Source organism: Mustela nigripes, chromosome 7 (assembly GCF_022355385.1).
Source record: "Mustela nigripes isolate SB6536 chromosome 7, MUSNIG.SB6536, whole genome shotgun sequence".
In the NCBI taxonomy this organism is placed as follows: domain Eukaryota; kingdom Metazoa; phylum Chordata; class Mammalia; order Carnivora; family Mustelidae; genus Mustela; species Mustela nigripes.
Genome location: NC_081563.1, coordinates 25,306,054 through 25,326,598, shown reverse-complemented (window position 1 = coordinate 25,326,598; position 20,545 = coordinate 25,306,054). Strand labels below are relative to the sequence as shown.

Genomic DNA, 20,545 nt, shown 5'->3' with positions numbered 1-20,545 from the left:
CACTGAGGCTCAGGCAAGTAACTTGCCTAAAGTTACAAAACGATATGTATCTGAGCCAAGTTTGGAACCAAGGTTTCTATGACCATCACTCTGCACCTACCACCCCACACGAATGATTCTGAGGGCTGGACAGGGGCACTTTCCCACCATCTGCTCTCTGGCAGTTTCTGGAACGAGGAGCTGCTGCAGGGTGTGTGTGCGGGCCTGGCGGAGGAGCTGCACCTGTCCCCTGATGCCCCAGGCGGCATGGTGGAGTTCCGGCGGACCCTCACCCTCAGCTTCTTCTTCAAGTTCTACCTGACGGTGCTTCAGAAACTGGGCAAAGGAAACTTGGAAAATGTGAGTGTGGGGGTGGGGACAAGATAGAGACTCCCTGCAGGACTCTTGTTTGAGGATGTAAGAAGCCAGTGTGCATGAGGGAGTCCTGTGGACCAGGTGGTAAATTTGCTTCTCCCTTTTGATGTCCAAGGGAAGAAGAGAAAGGACCAAGGACGCATAGCCTAGGGAGCCACATGGAGATGAGAGCCCACAGGGTGGCTGAGAGGCAGAGCACTGGGCTGGGCATCAGTGACATGGGTTCTGGTTCTGGCTGGGTCATGACCTCACCTGAGAACCTGAATAGGTCTCTCAAACTTGCCCATGGGAAAGCTACAAAGGGGGTGGGTAGACCAGATGATCCTTCCAGGGGCTAGCTGACACAACTGTGGTTTTGTAGTTAGAATGGGAATGTGGAGTGAGTCGAGAAGGTAGACTGTGGAATGGGATTATGAGGTGGGGCTGCCACAGCCAGGGCCAGGCATCACTGCGAGGGTGTGTGCTCTGGACGGGGTGTGGCTGAGCAGGAGCCCACCTCCCCCACATGGGCTCACCAAGTGTTTATTTTGTACCTTTTTAGTAAAGCCTTGCACTAGGCACCAAGGGATAGCCTCATGTGGGAGAGAACCTGGTTAATAAAGGCCAGCCTAGAGTGACAACTGAGAAGGTGGTGTGGGGAGCATGAAGGAGAGAAGGCTCTACAGATGTGGGGACAGCTGACTGAAATCCTTCCCTGAAGAACATTCATAAGACTTCTTTTCTTCTGATTAATAAAAGCAATAAACTTAATGTGGAAAACTTAAAAAAACACAGAAACCTGTTAAAAATTAAAATTAAAAAGAAAAAAATAAAACATTTTTTGAATTAAAGAAATTAAATTTAAAAAGTTTTTAAAATTAACGTTTTTTAGAATTAAAATTACTCTTCTCTCAGATCCTATAGAAAACCAGTGCTACTATTTTTGCTTATTTCTCTGATGTTCTTCCTCCATTTATCTGCCCGTCTGTCTGTCATTCTCTTTCCTCCCTCTCCCTCTCTCTCCTTCCATCCACCTCTCTATAGACCTGCCATCTTCCTAGCTTTTGATCTGGAACATACCGTTTTTCTAAACAGGTTCAGGCAGGCTGCATAGAGAGTTTTTTGCCCCCCCCCCCCCCGATTCTGTTGAGATGATATGGTGCACATTTCCCATATCATTAAATATTTCCCATAGATATGAGGAGGAAGAAGCCTTTTCCAGCGGGGCTGGAGAAGAAAGAGCAGAGTGCGTAAATGCAGGAGGGAGGGAAGCCATTTGGTGTGTTGCAGGAAGAACAAACCGTTCACTGTGCAGGCTGCAGCGGTGGGAGAGGAGTTGAGGCTGTTATGAAGGACTGAGCTCTCGAGCCCTCACGCTGATGTTGACATCGATCCAGCCAGATCTAGAAGGAATGCTAAATGAGGAGATGATGCGAACAGCTGAAACTTTTTTTTAAAAGAGGGTTTATTTATTTATTTGACCGACAGAGATCACAAGTAGGCAGAGAGAGGCAGAGAGAAGGGGGAAGCAGGCTTCCTGCTGAGCAGAGAGCCCAACATGGGGCTCGATCTCAGGACCCTGGAATCATGACCTGAGCTGAAAGCAGAGGCTTTAACCCATGGAGCCACCCAGGCGTCCCTAGAACAGCTGTTACTTTTACCCTTGGCGACAACCAAGAGTGGGATCAATGATAGAAATAGTCATGATCACCGTGGTTATCTTGTCTCCACAGAACTGTGCAAAGCTGGACCCTACCGACGCCAGTGCCACCTTACTCTTTAAGAAAGACCCTCCAGCCAACGTCCAGCTCTTCCAAGTGAGTACACGTAATGTATGGTTAATATCACAGGCCCTTGCAGGGCATTTCGGATGATGCTAACCATTGGCGAATGTCCGACTCGGATTGGATACAGGTGCTCAAAACTTCTCATAAGCTTTGCATAAATATAAAGTGAAGAAAATGGGAATCGTGTTAATGTCAGTGAAGCTATTTTCCCCCTTCCCTACTTAAATTTCTCTCTTGGCATTACTCTTATCTTCACCTCTCTGGAAAGACAAACAATTTTTTTTCCCCACTTTGTCTTTTCTGGTTCCTCCATAGAGCTGATGTGCAAAGCCAGGATTTCTCCTGACCATGTAAACAAAACAAAACAATAACTTTCTATCAACAGCAACTTTTTGAGAAGCAGTAGGTAAAGGATCAGCTTTTCCTATAAACATTTTGGATTTTGTAGGCCATACAGTCTCTCAACTTTGTTGCAGCCAGAGACATTACATAAATGAATGTGTGTGTGTATCAATAAAGCTTTATTTATAAATGCAGCCACTGAGCCAGATCTAACTCACAGGCCATGATTTATGGACCCCTGCACTAGAGTATGGTGGTCCAAAGTGTGAACTCTGGGGTCTGACTGTCAAGATTTAAATCCAGACTCTGCCATGTTATAACTGTAACCTGGGACAGGTCATTTCCTCTCTGTACCTTTTGGGCAAGTTAACTCTGCCTACCTACAAGTGTGCATAATGTTGGCATCTGTTTCATAGGATGGCTCTGAGTATTAAATGGTTTAGTACAAGAACATAACTTAGATAGCTCCTGGCCTATATTAAACACTCAATAAAATATCAGCCATTATTTTTATTATTCCTTTGAAAAACACAAAACCCAGAATTTTATTATAAATACATTTTAGAACATTTTGGAAAGAACAGAAAGATATGAAGAAGAAAACAAAAGTCACCCAAGATCCTAGCTCCATGAGAAAATCATTGTATTTTTGTTTACTTCTCTTCATTTTTTTCTCATGTATATACTATGCTTATAACATGTATGTATTTTTCCTACAGAATTCAAATGATCATACACACACACCATGTTTTATGTCCTATTTCAATACTTCACATGAGCATTCTTTCCTTCTCATTAAAATTCTTCAAAAGTCTGTCTTGACAGTTGCATACTTTTCCATTGCATGCGTATAGCAGAATTGTTTTACTCCCCCGCCCCACAATGAATGGACGTAGAGTTTCCTCTTTATTTATTTTTTGTTCCTGCTTAGAGTGATACTATGAGCTCCCTTCTCAGTGACTTCTTATCTGCCTTTCTGTTCCCGGGCCCCTCCTGCCTCCTCAATCCTCACTCCTCAGGTCTGCTTTGGCCTGAAGCTCTCCGCACTTCCCTCAGCCCTTAGGGAAACAGTGTCCTCCACAGCTCAGCTTGACTGGTGACCGTGTTGTTCCAGGAGGTGCCAGAGGGTCAGTCTGAGGAAGACATGGTGGGCCGGCCCCTGCCCCACCTGTCCGCGGCCATACAGGCTTCCGGGGAGGCTGTATACTGTGACGACATCCCCCGCTATGAGAACGAGCTGTCCCTCCGCCTGGTCACCAGCACCAAGGCCCATGCCAAGATCACGTGAGTCTAAGAAATACACCCCATGGCGGGGGGTGGGGTGTGGCTCCTGGGAGGCTCCCCCAGAGCCTTCCCATCTGGAGAGGAACATGGAAATTCCTCTTAAAACCAGCTGGGGGAGGAGCTGGAGGTGTTAGGGGCTCAGTCGTGCCAGGGAGAGTGAGGGGATGACATTGGACGTGTAGGTAGGGGCCCAAGGAGGGAAGCCGTGGATGCTGAACTAGGAGATTACATGTGGCTTGAAAAGCATCGAGGAGCTTTTAACAGCAACAGGTTAGACCTGCACTTTGTTGTTGGGCTGAATTTCATTGCAGAATTCCAGGAGCACCTGAGTCAGTATTAGGGGAAAAGCATGGCCTTAGAGATTGTGTCCCCACCCCAGTGCTTTGCCATAGAGAGCTTGGCAGTCATGCTTAAGCTCTCAGTGTCCCCATTCATCACAGGATGTTTTCCTGAAGCTCAGTGATAGAGGCTGCAAAGGACCTAGCAGAGAAGAGTCACTCGTACCTGTTTGTTGAACTTGGAGAGCCCAGATGACAAGAATGGCCACCTCTCTAATCATAATAATAATTCCCAATGCTCACATGGCACTTAATATCAGGGCAGCTTGGTTTAGAGCGTTTTGCATAGATTGGCGCGTTGACTCCTCTCAGCAACCCTCCCGGCAGGTCCTGTTACCCCCATGTTCCAGGTGAGGAAACAGGCACAGGCACGGTCAGTTACTTGTCTCAGATCCCAGAGCTGGCAAAGCCAGAGTCGGCAGCAAAGTCAGAGTTTGAAGCCAGGCAGCTTCGGCCACCAGTGTACGAGCTCTGGATGTTCAGGCCAGAGGCTGACTGTGATTTGTGGGTGGGCATTAGACGCAGAGCCTGCTGAGCAGGGAAAGCCTCCTTGGGGGCTGCCACTGCAGGGACTAGCGACCCAGTCTCCTCATCATTGGGTTTTCCTCTGCTGCTCCCAGCCACGTGGAGACAGGCTCAGGGAAAAGGTCACACGGACATAGATAAAAGCTAACAGATATGTAAACCCCTCCAGCTCTCTGGCAAAAAAAAAAAAAAAAAAAAAAAAAAGTTTGTTTAGGATGGTATGGTTGTTTGCTCTAGAGTAAATTCGTTTGCCTTTGTCCTTGTCTTTTTTTGTTTTTATTTCTTTTCAGTGTTCCAGAATTCAGTGTTTATGCATCACACACAGTGCCCTCCAAACCCTCAGTTTGTTTCTAAGAGTCCAGTCTCTCATGGTTCATCTCCCCCTCCAATTTCCCCCAACTCACTTCTCCTCTCCATCTCCCCATGTCCTCCGTGTTATTTCTTAGGCTCCACAAATAAGCAAAAGCATATGATAATTGACTCTCTCTGCCTGACTTATTTCACTCAGCATAATCTCTTCCAGACCCGTCCATGTTGCTACAAAAGTTGGGTATTCATCCTTTCTGATGGAGGCGTAATACTCCATAGCGTATATGGACCACATCTTCCTTATCCATTTGTCCGCTGAAGGGCATCTTGACTCTTTCCACAGTTTGGCGACTGTGGCCATTGCGGCTATAAACATTGGGGTACAGATGGCCCTTCTTTTCACTGCATCTGCATCTTTGGGGTAAATACCCAGTAGTGCAATTGCAGAGTCATAGGGAAGCTCTATTTTTAATTTCTTAAGGAATCTCCACACTGTTTTCCAAAGTGGCTGCACCAACTTGCATTCCCACCAACAGTGTAAGAGGGTTCCCCTTTCTCCACATTCTCCAACACATGTTGTTTACTGTCTTGTTAGTTTTGGTCATTCTAACTGGTGTAAGGTGGTATCTCAATATGTTTTTTTTTTTCCAATTTATTTATTTTCAGAAAAACAGTATTCATTATTTTTTCACCACACCCAGTGCTCCATGCAATCCGTGCCCTCTATAATACCCACCACCTGGTACCCCAACCTCCCACCCCCCCGCCACTTCAAACCCCTCAGATTGTTTTTCAGAGTCCATAGTCTCTCATGATTCAACTCCCCTTCCAATTTACCCCAACTCCCTTCTCCTCTCTAACTCCCCTTGTCCTCCATGCTTCTTGTTATACTCCACAAATAAGTGAAACCATATGATAATTGACTCTCTCTGCTTGACTTATTTCACTCAGCATAATCTCTTCCAGTCCCTTCCATGTTGCTACAAAAGTTGGGTATTCATCCTTTCTGATGGAGGCATAATACTCCATAGTGTATATGGACCACATCTTCCTTATCCATTCGTCCGTTGAAGGGCATCTTGGTTCTTTCTATAGTTTGGCAACTGTGGCCATTGCTGCTATAAACATTGGGGTACAGATAGCCCTTCTTTTCACGACATCTGTATCCTTGGGCTAAATACCCAGGAGTGCAATTGCAGGGTCATAGGGAAGCTCTATTTTTAATTTCTTGAGGATTTGATTTGAATCTCCCTGATGGCTAGTGATGATGAACATTTTTCATGTGTCTGCTACCCATTTGTATGTCTTCTTGGGAGAAGTGTCTGTTCATATTTTCTGCCCATGTCTCGAGTGCATACTGAGTGCATTGACCGTGACCCACATTGTAGCTACATTCAGAGAACTTGGCTCCATCCGAGCAACATGTGAGTGAGGATAGGGGATTCTATAGTAACTGCAAAGGCCCAGGCTTTCTGGACTGCCTTCATGGGGAAGGCAGGGAGGTACAGTGGAAGTGGACCTGGCTTGGGCTTCTCACAACCTAATCTCTCCCCTCACCCCAGCAGTGCTGCTCTCTGGCTGGGTGACTTTGGACAAGCCACTCAATTCTCTGACACTGAGTTTCCCCAAATGTAACCTAGGAATAATGACAATGATTTTTGGGAGGTTCTGATGTGGATTGCCTCTTTGGAAGTTGGTTGGTACTCAGAATAGTTTCCATACTTTTCTCTGAGGTGCCTCAGGGCAATTTCCCCATGGGGGCCTGGGCCAGAGTGAGCTGTACATGGTTGAGACTGTTATAAGTGATAGTCTCCAGACATTCTCCCTGGGATACCTGTTGGGGGGTCAGGGTGTCCTGCCATTCTGGGATAGCTCCATGAAGGTGGGGAGAGAAAGCTGGCCATGTGACAATATTCAGGGCCATTCGGTTTGTGGTACAGCAAGCACCCCAATGTGCTGAGTCTGTGTGGAAATTAGCTGTGATGTGGTTTGAGCCCGAGCTTTTAAGAGCCAGTGCTGCTCAGTGTCCACAATAGCCAAACTATGGAAAGAACCTAGATGTCCATCAACAGATGAATGGATAAAGAAGATGTAGTATGTATATACAATGAAATATTATGCAGCCATTAAAAACCCCACGAAATCTTGTCATTTGCAATGACATGGATGGAACTAGAGGGTATTATGCTGAGTGAAATAAGTCAATCAGAAGAAGACAATTATCATATGATCTCACTGATACGAGGAATTTGAGAGGCAGGGCAGGGGTTTGTCGGGGGAAGGGAGGAAAAATGAAACAAGATGGGACCAGGGAGGGAGAGAAACCATGAGAAACTTTTAATCTCAGGAAACAAACTAAGCACTGCTGGTGGTGGGGGGATGAATAGGGTGGCTGGGTAAGGACACAGGGGAGGATATGTGCTATGGTGAGTGCTGTGAATTGTGTAAGACTGGTGATTCACAGACCTGTAGCCCTGAAGCAAATAATACATTATATATTAATTAAAAATTTTTTTAAAAAGTCAATACTACTCACTACGATTTGGTTCTCTAGTAGAAGGTCCATGGGGGTGGGCAGTCCTGCTCATCTTCTGTCCCCCACAGCACTCAGCATGGTGGCCTTCACAGGTTAGACATTCAATCAGTTTTTGCAGAGTGGAATAGGATAGGATAAGATAGGATATAGAATATAGGCTAGGATAGACTAGAATAGACAAGGAGGTGGAGAAGGGAGGAATGTCAGAGGACAGAGTGGGGTGGTGGGTCTTCTGCTCTGGTTTCCTGCCTGCAGCCCTCACTGTGCTCATTCTTGCAGGTCCATAGATATTTCAGAAGCTCAGAAGGTGCCAGGGTTCGTCTGCTTTATCTCTGCCGACGATGTTCCTGGGAGTAATAAAACAGGAATTTTTAATGATGAAATGGTCTTTGCAAAGGATGAGGTAGGTCTTGGATTTCTTTTAGACGTGAAGTTAATGGAATGAATGCTTGAGCTTTAATTTATGCTCATGCCTCCAGATCCCTAAACTTGAAAAGACTCCATATTTTCACCTACTGTGGCCATCACGCAACTGACCAGAGTGCAGAACAACCAGTAAGGAGACAGAGTCTGTTTGGGGGCACTTTAAACTTTTGCTTAGTGTTTACTTGTTTTTTTAACTGAGGGTTGCTAATTGCACACAGTAGGATGGCTCCCTGCCAAAGGGACAGTTAAAAAAGACTGGTGATTGTTTTTGAACTACCAGTTATGTTCTTAAGGGTATAATGTTAAGTTCCTTTATTAAAGAAAATAAAAATATGGCAAACAAGCTAACCAGAGTAGAAATCATAATACCATTGCTATGTGTATTGATAATTCACTTCTATGAAAATTCATCTACTGATATATGGAGTTATATGCACACACACTTTCCAAACATTCAAGAAGGTGGCTACAAAAATCCATATACTTTTTTAAAAAAAGATTTTATTTATTTATTTGATAGAGAGAGAGAGATCGAGATCACAAGTAGGCAGAGAGGTATGCAGAGAGGAAGGGGGAAGCAGGCTTCCTGCTCAACAGAGATCCCAATGTGGGGCTCCATCCCAGGACCCTGAGATCATGACCTGAGCTGAAGGCAGAGGCTTAACCCTCTGAGCCACCCAGGTGCCCCAAAAATATACTTTTAGAATAGTTCTCAGTCACTTTACAATTCCAATACAGATCAAATGCAAATTGGAGATGAGTGAGCTATGGCTGAGGGTCAAATTCACTTTGTAATACACAAGTAATACACTTCACTTGTATTAATGTACAAGTGAAGAAGAGCAACCATAGCTACCACCATGAGACACGAGGACTCCATTTGACAGAAGAACAAATTACTTTGACAATCTTCAAGAACCTTTAAGACCCCTGCTAGCATAATGGCTAGTGAGAATCAGCCAGGTATAACCACCAGAGCACTAATCAATTAAGTCAACAACTTAACTGGGTCCTCAAGAAATGATGATTAGATATAGTATGGGTTTCCAGTGTCAGAAACCTCATATTCCAAAGTGATTTCTTGGAAAATTTTCTTTTATTTTATATTTTATTTTATTTTTGGTATATGTTTTGGGGGATGTTGGAAGATTACATGTGAAGAAATGAAATCATTAAGTAATGAGAAAATGACAATCCTTATTCTATAAATCTAACAAAAAAACAGGTTATGGGTCATCCAGTCAAAGAACCAGTAGTCAAAGAACCAGCATTTGGGAACTACTGGTTCTGGGCATCTAGATGAAGTATAAGACATGGTTGCTGCCTTTGAGAAACTTCTGGATGTAAATCTGAAAACAAGATAAAAGGGAGTGAAGTGGCAGAAGAAAATGAAACTGGAAGTCAGTGCTAAGATTTAATCGTGTTGTAGCAATGAATGTGCCTTGCCTTCTGTGTCTGCATATTTTCACCTGAAGAACAAGGGTGTTGGAATGGATCTGAGTCAACAGAGAGACTTTGTGCTGCCATACCGCCCATTGTGCTGCTCATGGCAGACATGAGTAATCAATTGCCACATTCTATCCCAGGCAACTTCTCAGCAAACTGCCAGTAGTAAATCATCAGGATTGGTCTTTGAGATGAAGTGAGTGTGCCCACCTGACACTAGTGATCTCCAAGTCCTATTCCAGTTCCACTGATTCTAAACACTTATGAAGAAGCACATAATCCCACATAGACCCATAACCTGTTTTTTTGTTAGATCCTTATAGAATAAGGATTGTCATTTTCTCATTACTTAATGATTTCATTTCTTCACAGGTAATATTCTTCCAACATCCCCCAAAACATAAACCAAAAAATAATTAAGTATTTAAATAATTAGTATTTTACAATACTAGTTTAACATACCAGTTGACAAAGGCATGAAAAGACCCCAGGGCATTCCTAAAATGTACCTTAAGGAAACTGTGGGGGCAAAGACTTGCTTTACCTTTTGAGCAATCCAAAATAACTTGTTTTGTGAGGCAGATGTGATATCCTTTAATGGTCTGGCTCTGTTCCCAGGTGACTTGTGTTGGGCATATCATTGGTGCTGTGGTCACCGACACCCCAGAACATGCACAGAGAGCTGCTCTAGGGGTGAAAATCACCTATGAAGAACTTCCAGCCATTATCACAATTGAGGTAACTGAGAAAGGGTGGCATGGAAAAGGGTGAACTCCCTGCCCCTGGAGGAAATTTCACTGGGATCCTCTGGGGAGGATTTTTATTTTTTAATTTTTAATTATTTGTTTATTTATTTTTAGTTTTTTAAAAATATTTTATTTATTTGAGAGAGAGAGAGAAAGAGAATGAGAAAGAGAGAGCATGAGAGGTGAGAATTCAGAGGGAGAAGCACACTCCCCGCTGAGCAGGGAACCTGATGTGGGACTTGATCCTGGGACTTCAGGATCGTGACCTGAGCCAAAGGCAGTTGCTTAATCAACTGAGCCACCCAGGCACCCTGGGGAGGATTTTTAAATGATTTCCAGTCCTGGGATTGTGTGATCTTCTAACACCTTCCCCATCATGGTCTCAGACTCAGTTCACCAGGGGCCAAATGAGGTTCCTCCTTCTCATTACCAGCTCCCATTGGTTCCCTGAGGGACCCTACTTTTCCTCAAGATCCAAGTTTGTCCCCCAGTCTCTGAGAAAACAGAGGAATGCAAGCCCCGAGGTCACAGGCAAGCTTACTTTACATCTGTGTAAGACGTTTGTAGAGATATCTTTGTGAGAAGAGAGAGGGAGTTCCAGCAGCTTCTCTTCCTGGACCTGCCTTCTCGGAAAGTCCAGTCACTGAAGCTTCTTTCTGGTCCTCAGGATGCTATAAAAAACAACTCCTTTTATGGGTCTGAGCTGAAGATGGGGAAAGGAGACCTCACGAAGGGATTTTCGGAAGCAGACAATGTTGTTTCAGGTACAGCTGGTACCTACCATGGGGTCCCGGGCACGGGCTGGCCCTGGTGTATGAATTAAATTCAAGGGCTGGACCTTGGGTCCTGGAGCAGGGGAGTCAATTTTTACCAGAAGAGTCCTCCTGACATTTGTAACCAAATAATAGACAGTTGGCAGGGAAAGACGCCTGTCATCTTCATCTCTGCCCTTCTGTCTTGAGGCTAGATTAGACCTAAGTGATTCTAGGGAGCTGGGGGGTGGGGGTGTGTCGAATTGGGAAGACTGCAGGGAAGGTAGCAGCCACAGATCCTGGCTCCCATCTGTGGGCCCACAGTCAGTCCTCACCCATCCACAGCCAGGGTGCTCCGGCTCCTCTCCTCCTCACCCACCCCCCACAGCTCCCACGTGGTGCAGGGATGCTGACCAGACTCCTTTTGGAGTTGTCACCTACACTGTCCCTCATGCACTAAGTCACTGGCGAGCTGGCTCTCCAGCTGGCCGGATTCCTTCGGTTTCAGAAGATGTTCTCACTTTTGGCTTTGCATTCACATCTGTTAATTCCTTCTTTAACTTTTCCAAAATTTTACAATACTAGTTTAACATACCCATTGCATTAGGTATCATTCTGGTTTCTTTTTGGGGGTTGGGGATTCGGCTCCCAGATGGCTAAGGTTTTGAGCCACTTTCCACCCATGCTGGGAACCTGGAGGTTATCTGTGAGCAGTTAGTTCCTGCCCAGGGCCCAGGGCATGTGTACTCTCCTAAGTGAAGTCGGGGTCACTGTGGGGGTCTTGTTGCTCTCCTAGGTGAGGTGTACATTGGTGGCCAAGAGCACTTCTACCTGGAGACTCAGTGTACCATCGCTGTCCCGAAAGGCGAGCAGGGGGAGATGGAGCTTTTTGTATCTACACAGAACACCATGAAGACCCAGGTAGGCATCAGGCATCCTGTGGGTTAGCTCCGGGACCCAGGGAGGAAGCTGGGGAGTGTCAGGCAGACCAAGTGTGGCTGTGTGGGACATGGGAAAAGGAGATCTGGGCTGGTCCAGAAGGGGATTTGAAGGTCTGGAGTGCTGGACCCCAGACTGCCAGGGTAAGGGCTGCCTGGGTAGGTGGGGGACAGGGGGCTTCCAAAATCAAGGAATGTCTCCACAGTCACAGCAGTAATTAGGCTCATGGATGTTGGGCAGGCTCTAGTTCAGGCTTGAAGGAAGTCCAGATGATACATTCAAGTGCAAGTAATTTTTTTTTTTTTTTTTTTTTTTGGTCCATAGAGCTTTGTTGCAAATATGCTGGGGGTTCCAGCAAACCGGATTTTGGTCCGAGTGAAGAGAATCGGAGGGGGCTTTGGAGGGAAAGAGACACGGAGCACTGTGGTGTCCACAGCAGTGGCCCTGGCTGCATACAAGTGAGTCCTCCCTGCCAGCTCCTGGGAAGGAGAACAAGGCTGCTTCTGCCAGGAAGGCTTTCTAGATCTTCCCCTTTTAGAAGTAGATTCCCCTTGCTTTGACTTTTCCCAGCCTTCTGTTTTTAGAATTCTTGGGCATTGAGATGAGGGTAATACCACCTGTTTCTCTGTGTTCCACACATGGATTCATGTCTTGTCTCCCCTGCTTGGCTTTGAGGGCCACACTACATCCTCTATTCCCTGCCTTGTCCAGCACAGTGCATAGATAGTTAGACAGTGAGGCAGCCCAGCACAGGTCTCCCTGTCCTGGTGGAAAGAGGAGTGTCCTGTGCTGTTTTTATCCCTGGGACTGACAGGAATGGGCCATTGCAGAGGACCCCAGGGTTCTAAGCCTCTGATGCCTCCCTCAGGACTGGCCGCCCTGTACGCTGCATGCTGGATCGCGATGAGGACATGCTGATAACTGGTGGCAGACATCCCTTCTTGGCCAAATACAAGGTTCCAGATGTTGGGGGCTATTCCGGGATGGGAGAGACAGTGCTTCTCATTGGGAAAGCTGGGGATGAAGATCCAGGAATCCAAGGATGTACTCTGAACATTTTTCATGAGTACCTGTAGAAGTTCGAAGAAGAAATAGCCATGAGAAAAATTCAAATTGGCCAACAGTAACATAGAGGGGTGATGCTGGCCGGCCACCTCCCAAGTGATGTCCCAGCATGGTGTTTATGCCTTTTGCAAGTTTGCTCTGGTCTATATCTGATCTTTGTCCACTCAGGCTGAGTGGCATGACTTTTCAGCAGCCCCAGGGTAAATCTGTCCTGCAGAATGTCCTAATGTTCATGCGTTCACTGTCTGGGGTGAAGACCAGAATGGCTGTTTAGAGCTTAGTAATTTACAATGAGAAAGGAAACTGCCCAGGGCCTGGACAGGCCCCAGTTGTTAGGGTGGGCACCTGCCCCATCAGACTGTGTATGATTGGTCACTGCCACTTCCTCTGTGAGACCACCCCTTTTCTGGGTCCCTGTGAATAACCATCCTGTCCCCCTAAATACGAGTATACCCTGCCAGATCCCATCTGGGAGCCCTTCTCTCCATGAGCTGGCTTTGTACATCTACTGACCTCTTCTGATTTTTGTTTCATGATTGAGTTCCCCCAAAAGGATCCTCTTTCCCTTATTCCCAAATTCTTGTGGGCCCAAAGAAAATAACCAAGTTATTTTCTTTGGTTACTTTCTTTGTAACCAAAGAAAGAAACTTGGTCTTCTGAATCCCAGTTCCTCAGTTATGGATGGCTACATAAGGTCAAGGATGTGAAAGCACACTCCTGCTTGTAGGGGACGTAACATGGTGTCTGCTGTAAGGGACGTCTCCAGTATCTTCCTCAGTTTTTCTGCCCGGCCCTCCCTTCTCTGCCTCCTCACTCCCTCTCACACAACTGGAAGCCAGGAGTAGGTAGGAGGAGGGAGGGGTGTGGGGAGAAGATGTTTGCAGGGTTGAGGAACATGGAAGTCACCGGAAAGAAGTTAGTTCCTCTCTGCTTCACCTGTTAAGCTCTGGTGACCTCATTTTCAAGGTGTGATGTCTTGTTCCGTCCACTTCCCTTCAGGTAGCCTAGGTGGGAGGGGATGACTCGGGTTAGCAGAGGAAGAGCCCTGGTGAGAACTCCCTCTCCTCATCAGGTCGGCTTCATGAAGAACGGGAAGGTGGTGGCTTTGAAGGTGGAGCACTACAGCAATGCAGGGAACACCATGGATCTCTCCCAGAGCGTAAGTGCAAGGTACCCCTGTATCCTGGGGGTGGGGGGTGACTGGGGGGTCAAGGGCAAGCCCCACGGCCACCCTGGCATGGGCCTCCTCAGTTCCTGCCTGTTACTATGGTGGTAACCTCCCCACGGTCTGCATCCTTGGGTTCCCTACTCTTCGCTCATCTCCAAAGCACAAAATAATCATATTACCTTCCTGATTGGAAACCCTTCCTGCTTTTTCCAGATACTTTGCCAAGCAAGCAAAGTTAGTTACAAAACTAGATGTATGGTTTAGTGACATTGCATGTATATGTATGTAAAATTAATGTATGCCTTTATAATATACACACACACACACACACACACATATATATATATATATACATATACATATATATGTATATATAATAGATATAATGATATGCATGGAAAATCCCAAAAGAATATACACTAAACAGTGATTGGTTGGGACAAGGGGGGCACTCACTGTCATTTCCTATATAACACATTTTTGTGATGCTTGAATTTTAAAGAATGAATTGAATTTCTTCTTTTTTTTTAGTAACCGTTTCATTGAAGTATAGTTTACATACTATAAAATTCACTCATTTAAAGTATATAGTTCAGAGAATGGTAGAGTTTCATTCTTCTACATATAGCTGCCCAGTTTTCCCAGCACCATTTATTGAAGAGACTGTCTTTTTTCCACCGTATATTTTTTCCTGTTTTGTCGAAGATTATTTGAACATAGAGTTGAGGGTCCATATCTGGACTATCTACTCTGTTCCACTGATATATGTGTCTGTTTTTATGCCAGTACCATACTGTCTTGGTGATCACAGTTTTGTAGTAAAGCTTGAAATCAGGTAACGTGATGCCCCCAGTTTTAGTTTTGTTTTTCAACATTTCCCTAGCGATTTGGGGTCTCTTCTGATTCCATAAAAATTTTTGGATTATTTGCTCCAGCTCTTTGAAGAATACCGGTGGAATTTTGATCAGAATAGCATTAAAAGTATAGATTGCTCTAGGCAGTATAGACATTTTAACAATGTTTATTCTTCCCATCCAAGAGCATGGAATGGTCTTCCATCTTTTTGTGTCTTCTTCAATTTCTTTCATGAGTGTTCTGTAGTTCCTCGAGTACAGATATAGTTCAATGGTTTTTAGTCAATTTAAAGAGTCATGCAACCATTATCATGATCTAGTTTTCAAACATTTCCATGGCCCCAAAGTCATCTCTCACATCTCTCCTGTTCTTATCCTCCCAACGCCCAGGCCTAGACACCTACCATCTACTTTTTGTCTTTATAGATCTTCCTCTTGTAGTTGATGCATGTAAATAGACTTGTGTACTACGTCATAGTTTGTGTCTGGCTTTTTATCTTCAGATTAATGTTTTTAGGTTCACCCCTGTTGTGGTATGCGTTAGTCCTTCATTCTTTTCTGTTGACAGTATTTCATCATATGGATAGACCATGGTTTGTTTTCCATTCACCACTTAATGAACTTTTGAGTCGTTCCCAGTGTTTAGCCTGTATGGATAATGCTACTCTGAACATTCTCCTATGAGTCTTTTCTGTGTGTTTTGTTTTTTAAAGATTTTATTTATTTATTTGTGAGTGTGAGAGAGAAATCATGTGCAGGGGAGAGAGAGAGGGGGAAGCAGGCTCCCTGCTGAGCTGGGAGCCCGATGTGGGGCTCGATCCCAGGACCCTGGGAGCATGACCATAGCAGAAGGCAGATGCTTAACAAGCATAGGTGCCCCTCCTATAAGTCTAATGTAGATATGTATTTTGTTAATTCTAGAAGTTAACAGTTATTTTTGTGATACTACTCTTTATAATTTTTAGAATCTTTATTTTATAACCATATTAGTTATATACACATAGATTCTTCTTGTAAAAATAAGTCACATTTCGGGGAAAACGGAAGTTCCCATGAATCCTCACTGCCTGTGTTTCTCCTCTTTGCTAGGGGCTAACTGACTCAATTAGAAAACTTCACACTTCAGATCTAGTGTGAAAACGTCTCAAAAAAAGAAACACATTTAGCATTCTCACCATTTGCAACACATGCCTTTTGGTGTTGTAGGAAAAATCAGGTTGAAAAAGATGCGGTGCTTGTCCCCAAAGATCTTAGAAGCTTTTAAATTCAATTCAGCAAACATTTATTGAGTGCCTAGAGTGGCAACATAAAGAAGAATATACGGCTTTGTTTCTGCCCTCAGGAAGTTCGCAGTATGGTGGGGAGACAGATAATAAAAGACAAAATGAAATAGAAGTACAAGTTGATAGAGTGCTAAGGGAAAGCAAAAATGGAATTAATTGAGACATACTAAAAGCATCTAGGATGACTAAGACTGAAATAACCAAAGACACAAAAAGCAACCTGTGGGAAAGAGAGACTATACATGGGGAAGTAAACCAAACCCCAAACGAAACAAACAAATAAAAACTGCCATTGGGCTCCTCAGAGAGATGAGTTATTATACCTTCAAGAAAGAATAGGATGCCATAAAAATGGAACAGTCAGAGAATAAAAATGAACTCTGGTGAATTAAAACTCTGAAAGCAGAAGGGTTGGAAGAAACTTGAGCAAATCTCCCTAAGTAAAGAAAAAAAATACAGAAAAATCTGAGAGAAGATACAACAAAATTCAAGGACTCATCCGGGAGATCCAAATAATCAAAGTTTCAGAGAGAAAGAATGGAAACTATCAAGAAGTGACTTGGGAAATCCCCCCAAACTGATGGCCATACAGTCTGAGATTGAAAGAGCCTTTCCAGGAAGCAGCACAATGAAGGACAATAGACCTATGCTAAGTTTTTCATCACTGCAAACTTGGAGAAACCTGGGGGTAAAGAAGATTTTACAATTTTTTTTAAAGATTTTATTTACATATTTGACAGACAGAGATCACAAGTAGGCAGAGAGAGAAAGAGGAGGAAGCAAGCTCCCTGCCAAGCAGAGAGCCCGATGCGGGGCTTGATCCCAGGACCCTGAGATCACGACCTGAGCCGAAGGCAGAGGCTTTAACCCATTGAATCACCCAGGCACCCCGATTTTACAATTTTTAGGAAGGAGAAAAACAGAACTGTTTCCAAGAATTGAAAGACCCTGATTGCATTTGCCAGTAAAATGCCTTCAGAATGCTGAGAGAAACTGGAAAACCTATTTCCAACCTAGAATCCTATATATGGCCAAATCATTAATTAAGGATGAGAGTATAAGAAAGACATTTCAGGCAGGCACGTCTCAAAAAGGTTCCTCTCTATATACTCCTCTTATTTTTTTTATTTGTTTAAATTTTTATTTATTTATTTGACAGACAGAGATCACAAGTAGGCAGAGAGGCAGGCAGAGAGAGAGAGGAGGAAGCAGGCTCCCTGCTGAGCAGAGAGCCTGATGTGGGACTCAATCCCAGGACCCTGAGATCATGACCTGAGCCGAAGACAGAGGCTTTAACCCACTGAGCCGCCCAGGCGCCCCTCCCCTTATTTTTTGGAGAAGATATTCAAGAATTTACTCCAACAAAATGAAAGTATAAGACTAGGAAAGGGGAAGAAGTAGTTTCCAGGAAGGGGAGATTTAGTATGGAGAGAGGCAAAGAGAATCTGGGATGAATGTGAGGGAAGATCCCAAGGTAACAGTGGGACATGGACTCAAATGGGCTGCCCATTGAAATTGCAGTTAGCCAGAAGTCTCCAGGAATAATTTCTTCTAAAAGATAAGACTGCTAGAAAGTTTAAAGTGTTCCAACATATTGAGAGCAGATTTCTAGCACTGGGGAAAACTTTAAGTTGACTTAGTAATAATTGCACAGAAATCTAAGAAAATGAGGGGCGCCTGGGTGACTCAGTGGGTTAAAGCCTCTGCCTTCAGCTCAGGTCAGGATTCCAGGGTCTTGGGATCAAGCCCCGCATTGGGCTCTCTGCTCAGCGGGGAGTCTGTTTTCCTTCCTCTCTCTCTGCCTGCCTCTCTGCCTACATGTGGTCTCTGTCTCTGTCAAATAAATAAATAAAATCTTAAAAAAAGAAAACTAAGAAAATGAAAGAGTGAAGATAATCCTTAGCTCCAGGGGCGGCTGCTATCAAGAAAGAGAGAAGTAATCACAGTGTAACCAGGTGATTCAGATGTTTACAGGATGATATCAAACTGCCTATGGGTGAGGTCAAAATATGACTAGATGTGGGGACGCCTGGGTGGCTCAGTTCGTTAAGCGGCTGCCTTTGGCTCAGGTCATGATCCCAGCGTCTTGGGATGGAGTCCCACATCGGGCTCCTTGTTCTGTGGGGAGACTGCTTCTCCCTCTGCCACTCTCTGCCTGTGTTCTCTCTCTCTCTTTCTGACAAATAAATAAATAAAATCTTTAAAAAAAAATATGACTAGATGGGGAGGATGGGGGACAGGAAGGTGATGTGATTTCAGGAATGGGGGTCAGGCGAGACTGATACCCCCCTTTTCTGTAACAAGAAAGCAATATAAGAGTCTATAACTGAACACATCAAGAAGTCTGAGGCACCCAGGGGCACCTGGGTGACTCAGTTGGTTAAGCAACTGCCTTCGGCTCAGGTCATGATCCTGGAGTCCTGGAATCGAGTCCCACATCTGGTTTCTGCTCAGCAGGGAGTCTGCTTCTCCCTCTGACCGTCTCCCCTCTCATGCTCTCCCTCTCTCTCTCACAAAAATAAGTGAAATCTTTAAAAAAAAAAAAGTTTCCGTGTAAGGCATTATTAGAGATGTGGAAGTTAGTGTGTAAGAGCTGATCAAATGAGCTGGGAGCACTCTACGAGGGGTAGAAGGGAGAACAGGGAGGACTGCTATGCTGCCCAACACAAACTTACACCAGTATCTGACTCTTTAAGCGGTTTACCATACAACTCTAATGGGAACACCAACTACATAAAATCAATTCATCATAAGATCACCTATTTTTTTTTTTCTTTTTGAAGAGGCAAGAGATCAGTCCTAACTGGAGAGTCTGGGAAGAGCTTCCCCAGGGAGGAGCTGAGTGGGGATGTTGGTAGGTGGGTGAGGTGAGGAGAGGCATATCCGGTAAGGGGAATGTATAGTCAACAGAGAGGATAAAAAATATGCTTGAAGAAGACTGTAAAGAGTCTTGAATTCCACACTGAACCTTATACAGACTTCACTCCAAAGAGAGTAAGTGGCTTTTGGAAGCAAGTGGTTGACCTAGAAGGACCTTGTACTTTTGTTTGAGGGTTAGGTGAGAGGGTGCAGAGACACAGACACCGGGAGCCCAGGAAGGAGTCCTGTGTTGCATACCCCTTGATATGCGAGAAATAACTTGGGCCCGAGGAGCCAGGGGCTGCTGGGAAAGACAGAGGGGGTGCAGCCCTTGAAGTCCCTTTTTTGAAGTGCCAATGACATCGGCGCACTCTTCTCTCCCATTTTGGTGTCTTATGCTGCAGATAATGGAAAGAGCCCTCTTCCACATGGACAACTGTTACAAAATCCCCAACATCCTGGGCACTGGGCGGCTCTGCAAGACCAACCTGGCCTCCAACACAGCCTTCCGGGGCTTTGGGGGGCCTCAGGGGATGCTCATTGCTGAGTACTGGATGAGTGAAGTTGCTCTGACCTGTGGGCTGCCGGCAGAGGAAGTAAGTCAGCCGGGAGTTTGGTGGCACGAGTCACCCCTATTTTGAGGGGACAGTGGCTTTGTGTCTTGGGCATCTCCCGGTGGGGAGCAGAGGAGAGGCACGTGCTGTGGAGTGGGTCGGAAGCTTACCTTGAAGTTGCAACCCCTTCATCCATTGCCACCAGCAAACCCTCGGTGTCTCTCTCTTTGCAAAGGTGCGGAGGAAAAACCTGTATAAGGAAGGGGACTTGACACACTTCAACCAGAAGCTTGAGGGGTTCACCTTGTCCAGGTGCTGGGATGAATGCCTAGCCAGCTCTCAGTATCATGCTCGGAGGAGTGAGATAGACAAGTTCAATGAGTAAGCATGGGGAGGGGAGGAGTCCGATGTTCTGGGAATCTCTCGGGTCTCATTTTCTGCAGCCTCTTGGTTGAACTCAGAATACCAGGCTAATAACAGATAAGACACGGGAGGGCTGAGTTTGGAGCCCCTTTCATGGCCATCTCTTTAAGATCCTAAAATGATGTTGAGCCTGGGGGCAGATGGGCTTACAGCCGGCCCTCAGCATCCTAGCCCATCAGTATGGTTTGTCTTTACATTCGCCCACCTTAGGGGAACACCAGCCCAGAACCCCGAACACTACAGTTATATACCTGCCTCTGATATGAGTCTGTAAATACGACTTTGCCATCAATCCATCACTTGGGCCTCAGTTTCAACATCTATAAAGTGGGGATAATTATACTGACTCTGTTTCCTCACTGAGTTACCCAGAAAACCAAATAGAATGCACAGGGAAGGTGTTACTGGGATCATCACCAAGGTGTGACCCAGTTCATCGCTGGGACAGTCACAGTCCAAGGTCACCAGGGCACCCTGATCCCATCTGAACTCCGCTCTGGGGGGAAGTGACAATACTTCTAAGTCCAGGCTCTCAGGGGTGGGTCCTGCTTCAGCTGCACGGAAGGACCCAGCACC

General features: G+C 45.2%; 1 protein-coding gene across 2 annotated transcripts in view; it reads left to right on the top strand.

Moving 5' to 3' along the window:
• The window catches only part of XDH (xanthine dehydrogenase), a 61,876-nt gene that overhangs the window by 29,510 nt on the left and 11,821 nt on the right, over nt 1-20,545 (top strand). For both annotated transcript variants that reach the window (XM_059405384.1, XM_059405382.1), the window contains exons 15-26: nt 165-339; nt 2,067-2,150; nt 3,577-3,746; nt 7,734-7,857; nt 9,945-10,064; nt 10,740-10,836; nt 11,621-11,745; nt 12,088-12,221; nt 12,632-12,719; nt 13,901-13,987; nt 19,397-19,588; nt 19,782-19,927. In XM_059405384.1, coding sequence (XP_059261367.1) covers nt 165-339; nt 2,067-2,150; nt 3,577-3,746; nt 7,734-7,857; nt 9,945-10,064; nt 10,740-10,836; nt 11,621-11,745; nt 12,088-12,221; nt 12,632-12,719; nt 13,901-13,987; nt 19,397-19,588; nt 19,782-19,927 — 1,542 coding nt within the window. The remainder of the gene's footprint in view (nt 1-164; nt 340-2,066; nt 2,151-3,576; nt 3,747-7,733; nt 7,858-9,944; nt 10,065-10,739; nt 10,837-11,620; nt 11,746-12,087; nt 12,222-12,631; nt 12,720-13,900; nt 13,988-19,396; nt 19,589-19,781; nt 19,928-20,545) is intronic.